The 6,888-nt window shown below is 41.6% G+C and overlaps 1 protein-coding gene across 1 annotated transcript in view; it reads left to right on the forward strand.

Moving 5' to 3' along the window:
- The first annotated feature begins 3,958 nt into the window (after positions 1-3,958).
- Positions 3,959-6,888, forward strand: part of KPNA2 (karyopherin alpha 2 (RAG cohort 1, importin alpha 1)) — a 9,727-nt gene continuing 6,797 nt past the window's right edge. The window contains exons 1-4 of the mRNA XM_006886275.1: positions 3,959-4,033; positions 4,159-4,296; positions 5,478-5,566; positions 6,430-6,698. Coding sequence (XP_006886337.1) covers positions 3,959-4,033; positions 4,159-4,296; positions 5,478-5,566; positions 6,430-6,698 — 571 coding nt within the window. The remainder of the gene's footprint in view (positions 4,034-4,158; positions 4,297-5,477; positions 5,567-6,429; positions 6,699-6,888) is intronic.

The following is a 6,888-nucleotide window of genomic DNA, read 5'->3' on the forward strand; positions in this document are numbered from 1 at the left end:
GTAAATGTTTATGAAAATTAATAAAATATAATTATAGGAAAAAAAAAAAAACAAAACACTAACACCTGAATAAAAGCCAATTTCCTGAGTGTGATGATTTTGCTGTGGTTGTGGAAGAGAACAGTCTTTAGGTGATTGATGCTGAGGTATTTAAAGGGAAAGGGGACATGCTTTGTGTAATTTATCCTCAAATGATTCCGAAAGTAATATGTAAAAAAATCACATATACATCAAAAGTAACAAGATGTTAACATTTGGTAAAAATGGGGTGAAGACGTGCAATTTTGCATTCATTGAATGCCTTTAAAATGTTTTTTTTTTTTATTTTTTTTTTTAAATGTTCTAATCGTGAGTGTTTAGACAAAGAGGCATAATACATTTTTTTTATATTTGTAGCTTCTATAATCGTTCATGAAGTAAAAAAACCCAACTTTAAAAAAAACCCCAAATGCAATGCAAACCTTTCTCCCAATATGCACTCAACGTTCCTCACCACCCCATCATACACCAACCACACAAACACTCTCTCTGTGTCTCTGTGTGTCTCTGAATACCCCTCCCAAGCTTCTTTCTCTCTCCTACAAAGAAAAAAATCAATAATAATATTTTAGCATAAAGACGCTTTACATGAATGACTCAGAATGATTTTCAGGCTTTTAGACATGATCGAACGATGAAAGCGACCTTTTAGAAAGTGGGAGCAGCACGACACTCGCAGACGCACGCGGGAGCCCGGTCCACCGCGGTGGCTGCCGGGATGAGCATTGCTTTCCCTCGGCGCCGCAACAACAAAGCATTCTGGGATCGGCTGGCCGCTCTCTGATCTCGCGTGGTTAGCCTCCCCCATTCCCCAAAGTCCGAACACCTCCTCTGCTAACGTGTTTTTCAAATCCACCAATGGGCGTATCGCTTAGACTCGAACCAGCCAATCGGAATGCGGAGCCACCGGGAAATTTAAATTGCGCCGGTCGGCTGCACGAGCCACTTGGTTTTGGTTCAGAGTCGCGTTGGACGATTTGTACGGGTGGCCTACCCGCAGCTGGTGAGCTCCGCACCGCCGTTTGTAGAAGCTTGAACCTGCCCCGCAAGTATGAACTTAAGCCCCAGCCGGACCTCACGGCAGTGGCCGGTCTGCGGGGCGCGCTGGGCCTGGGGAACGCGAGAGGGGAGGCCTCGGGGGCGTCGTTGGCGTAGCGGCTTAGTTTCGCGTCAGGGGTGCCTGGGCTTGCGGGCGTAACGGCACCGGGAGCCTTTGCGGGTGGAGGTCAGGAGAGGCGGAGGGGAGGTCAGGCCTGAGGGCTCCGTTCCAGGACGCCTTCGGCCCCCTCTTCCTCCTGTCTCTTCTCCCGGGGACGGGGGGCTGGAGGTGGCAGTTGGCAAACAGTCTGCGAAAAATAGGCCGTGAGTCGACAGATTAGGATGCAGTCATTGCGCATACAAAGAAAAGGAGATTAAAGATACTAAGTTACCGAGAGGCTTGAACGCGGCTGTCACCCCGGGAGATTACGCCCGCGTGTCCGAGCGGGGTGAGGCCCAGCTGGTGGCAGCCTGCAATCCCTGGAAGTGAAAATAACGTGCGAGAGGCTCAAAAGGCACATCTGTGTCGCACGATTTCAGGGTTGACAGGAAATGAGATGGCAGACCCCATAACGGAATGGCGAGTTCGATTTTTCTGCCCTTTTCAAATGTAAGCGGTGGGGCCGACTTTGGGCGAGGACAGTCCAGCGGAAGGACCACTGGGGAGCCGCCCCCCCCCATGACCTGGATCGCCATCTGAATACAGCTTTTAGCAGCCAGTTGATTTCGGTCCCCCACTTTAGATTTCATATAATTTGCCAAGGGGTCTAGAGCAGAGGTGCCCAGGGTGACTGTTGGTGAGAACTGGAATGTACACTCTACGTTTTAAGAAGGTGTTTAAAAAGGTGCTAAAAAAGACATTAACCTACTGCAGTAATTTTCCTATTTGTATCTTTTGTTTTTGGCGTTTGTGTATGTCCCATCAAATCGGATCTGACTGGTGCAAGAGGAGGTTGTCCCTCCTCCAGCAGAGTATCTGGGGGTCCTATTCGTATTTTTTATAACAATAACATGTTTAACTGATACACCTTGGCTTTAACATTAAAATGTGAACGTATTTTTTTTTAAGCCACTTCAGAATTTAAATTTACTTGGCAACCTTCCTATTTATTTGCTGCTATTGTCTGTTGGTGATATGAGCATAGAGTATATGAGTATGGGATAGAGTATATGAGGCCTTTTTGTACATTGAGGTGAAATTACCATTTTCTCTCATCTACAGGGTCTAGACATTTTTTAAAAAGAAAAAAAATTACTTGGCAGTTTGACATTTCTGGTGGTTAACATTACCCTTCAGACATTTAGCCTTCAACCAAAATGTTCTGCTGCTGATAATACTGAAGTCAGGCTGCAAACATTACTTTTCAGTAGTCAGGTACTTTCACTAGTAAGTTGGAAGTTTGAATCTTCCAGTCTCTCTCTGGCAAAAAGATGTAGTATCTGTTTCTCAAACCTTAGAGCAATTGATAACCCTATGAGACAGTTCTATACTGTTTTAAAGGTTTACTGAGGCCAGATTGACTTGTAGGTAATGGTTTAGTGTGGAAATGTGGGTTTAGCATATATGCAGAAATTTTGTTTTTATTGGTGCTACTTTTTTTGTCTCTTTATTATTAATGCCTTTTTTTAAAAAAAAAACTTTATTGTTTTGTGTGTGTGTACCATCAAATCAGATCTGACAGGTACAGGAGGAAATTGTCGCTCCTTCTCCAGCAGAGCATCTGGTGGATTCGAACTGCATGCGTCTGGGATTGCAGTGCAGCCTCTTGCCACTAGGCCACCAGAGCTCCCTTTATTAATTATTTTTTTAATGCAACATACATATATTTTATTACAGCATATTTTTAAATTAAATTTTTTCCCCATTTATTTTGTACATTTTTCTTCCTGCCCGCCCCTTCCCCCAGTTTTTCTCTTTGAAGAAAAAAAAATTTCATTGTTATACAATTCCCCCAGTCCACAAGTCCACTTGTCCTGAAAATAATATCTAATTCTATATTCCTTTTAAACAGTTCTCTCCCTCATCTATTTTAATGCAGTACACTGTCAAATCAGATCTGACTGGTACAGGGGGAGATTGCCCCTCCTTTTTCAGCAGAGCATCTGGTGGATTCAAACCATTGTCCTCTCTTTTCTAAGGTTTTCCCCAGCCCTGCTGTCAGTCCCGTTTTACAACAGTGGCATTATGCAGTCTTTATCCTTCTGTGACTGAGATACTTCACTCAGCATAATGTCCTTCATGGTCACCCATTTTGCATAATATTTCATGAGTTCTGTGTTTTTTAATGTTGCATAGTATTCCATTGTGTGACTATACCACAGCTTCTCTATCCATTTATTTGTTGATGATTGCTTGGGTTGTTTCCAGCTTGTTGCTATTGTGAACAAAGCTGCAATAAACATGGGTGTGCATATATCTGCTTGGATGGCAGTTCTGGTTTAGGGTATATTCCCAGTAGTGGAATTCCTGGGTCAAATGGTGATTTTATTTCCTACTTCTTGAGAAAATGCCATACTGCCTTCCATAGTGGTTGCACCATTTTACAATCCCACCAACGGTGAGTAGGAGTTCCAGTTTCTCCACAAACTCGCCAGCATTTGCTGTTTGCTGCTCTGTTGAATTTTGCTATTCTTACTTGGGTAAGATTTTGGCTTTTATAAGCGGCAGCTAATTAAGCCGACCGTCCTCCTTTTCTGTGGAGGCCGGTGTGCAATGGCTGCGAACAGCAACTCCGTGGTAGTGTATGCAGCCTGTTGCATGTATGGGTTGCCCTAAGGGACCTTGGAGACAACTCTTGGGAAATTTTTTAGAATAAAAAAAAAAGAAAGGGCAAAATAAGGGATTTTTTCCCCCTCTCTTTCCAGCTTTTGTCTCACAACCATGTCCACTAATGAAAATGCTAATTCAGCAGCTGCCCGGCTTAACAGATTCAAGAACAAGGGGAAAGACAGTACAGTGAGTATTTTTTCTTGACTTCTTTATGGTACTTGTAAGTGGGAAGTTGTTTGGAAAGGGAATTAAAAATACCATCACTTGGTAACAGAAACTGATGTTGATTAAGCACTGTTACCTTTATCTAGGAAATGAGGCGGCGCCGCATTGAAGTTAATGTGGAGCTGAGGAAAGCTAAGAAGGATGACCAGATGCTGAAAAGGAGAAATGTAAGCACTTTTCCTGATGATGCTACTTCTCCACTGCAGGAAAACCGCAACAACCAGGTAAATATATTTTATATCATGATACATGGTGAATAAGAAAATATACGTGTGGGTTTTTTCCCTTAGAAACTTAACATTTCTAGTCTTAAGAGTTAAAGTATAAAATCTAAAGTTAAGTATAAAATCTAAAGATGTTTTGCTAACATTGGATGGGCATTGTCCTCCCTGGTGATTTATTGCCTCTAAAAACCTGCTGGAGGGTAAGCTGTGACTTTGTTTCGACACAGTGGCATATAACAACTCCATATGACAGATTGGACCTGTCCTACACGGTTTTCTTCATGCATTTCTTTAATTGCTTTAAGCTGTCTAACCATTTGTACAACCAGGGCTGGTATCGTCTTTGTCCCCAACTCTGTTCAGGCCTCTTCTTTCTGAAGGTTTTTACAGTAGCTTTCTAATTTATCTTCCCCTTCATTCCAACCTATGTATTGGTGCTGGTGTGTATTGAACACATTTTCAATTTTGTCATTTTTTTCTTTCCAGTCATTTAACTGCTCCCTCCCAATGCTTCTGACCCTACATTTTTTTTTAATAATTTTAATGAGCATTTACAGAGATTTTGGATTTCCATTCATTCATTGCTGCATCACCCTACATTTTTACACCCCATGGTTGTCACTCGTTTTTATTTTTTTTTGGTTGAATTACCTTTGTGCTGCTGTATCAGTTCTGAGGACCCCTGGTGGTGTAGTGTGGAACCTGTCAGGCTGCATATAAATAGAACATACTGCACTATAGGCAGTCTCTTGATGGGAAGTCATCAGAAGTCAGAACCACCTGCAATGGGTTTGATTTTTGTTCCATTAATTCTAGAGTACTATACTTTTCAGCACAGCACTTCAGATTGGCCAATAGAGAAGACTCTTCCTTCCCTTGTGAATTCTTATAATATCCTGAGTGCAGAGTAAATTGTGTATAACATGATGTCATATGTGTGGGTAGATATAAAATTTTTTAGGTTATTTCTGTGCTTATCACATTTTCCTTGTTAGATTGTAAGCTTCTAGGGAGAAGAGTCATTGTCTTCTTTCGTTCTCCACTTTCTTCATCCTGTGAATCCCAACATAAAACATTTTTATTGTAGCCCCCTGTTATGGAAGTGTTTGGATAGCAAACTTATATAGGAAGGTTCCCAGCACAAGTCCTATCATGCTAAATTAGTTTCATTTTTCTTTTAGGTTACTGTAAATTGGTCAGTTGATGACATTATCAAAGGCATGAATAGTAACAGTTTGGAGAGCCAGCTTCAAGCTACGCAAGCAGCTAGGTAAGTCTTGTCTGCTATAACATGGGTATTCAAGCATTTGGAATGGTTAGGGACCACTGATGATGCTATGAGTGTAGAACAGGTTAAATTAGACCTAGTTTCAAAGCAGTAAGGATGTAATTAGTCAAATTGTTACAGCTAGCCGTCTATTTAGAAAAGAATTGTGTTTAGGTCATTACCTCCAACCAAAGATAAATACTTTTGATGTTCATAACAGGGTTCTCCACATAAAGAGGTCCCAGGTTCAAATAAATAAGTAAATACATAAAAAAGAGGCCACCGGTTCATATCCGGGTCGAAACCCCACCAAAAAAAAGAAATAACCAGTAAGAGTTAACAATTTCTGTTGTTTGTCTACAGAAAGATAAATACAGATGGCTTGTGATTGTGAAAAAGACATGAAGCCTCACTAATACTCAGGAAAATAGAAATTAAACTAACAATGATTTTTCAGATTGGCAGATCTATAGTGGTATATATGTACAGGGATGCTTGGGGAAGGTCTGTGCATTGTAGCATTTCTGTTTTGAAAAATTTAGGGGGAGCTCTGGTGGCCTGTGGCAAGGACCTGCAACTACAATCCCAGAGGCGCAAGGTTCGAATCCACCAGATGCTCTGCCGGGGAAGGAGGGACAATCTCCTCCTGTACCAGTCAGATCTGATTTGACGGTACACTCGCACAAAAATTAAAAAAAAGAAAAATTTAGCTGATAGGTTTAGCTTTTAAATTTTCTACATCTCAGCCTTTAGTGCTTTACTGTGTTTTAAACACAGTAGTTTTAGTTTTTTAAACTTGCACTGTATTTTAGTTTTTATATAAACTTGGCTTGCTAATCAACTTTATTTCTTTTCATTTCTCTTAGGAAACTGCTTTCCAGGGAAAAACAACCCCCCATAGACAACATAATTCGGGCTGGCTTAATTCCAAAATTTGTGTCCTTCTTGAGCAGAACTGACTGTGCTCCCATTCAATTTGAATCTGCTTGGGCACTCACTAACATTGCTTCCGGGACGTCAGAACAGACCAAGGCTGTGGTAGATGGAGGTGCTATCCCAGCTTTTATTTCTCTTTTGGCATCTCCTCATGTTCACATCAGTGAACAAGCTATATGGGCTCTAGGAAACATTGCAGGTGATGGCTCGTCTTTCCGAGACTTAGTTATCAAATACGGTGCAATTGACCCACTCTTGGCGCTCCTTGCTGTTCCTGATATGTCATCATTAGCATGTGGTTACTTGCGTAATCTTACCTGGACGCTTTCAAATCTTTGTCGAAATAAGAACCCTGCACCTCCATTGGCTGCTGTTGAGCAGCTTCTCCC

This window comes from Elephantulus edwardii, unplaced genomic scaffold, assembly GCF_000299155.1.
Source record: "Elephantulus edwardii isolate Elephantulus edwardi_28Jun2011 unplaced genomic scaffold, EleEdw1.0 scaffold00048, whole genome shotgun sequence".
Classification (NCBI taxonomy): Eukaryota; Metazoa; Chordata; class Mammalia; order Macroscelidea; family Macroscelididae; genus Elephantulus; species Elephantulus edwardii.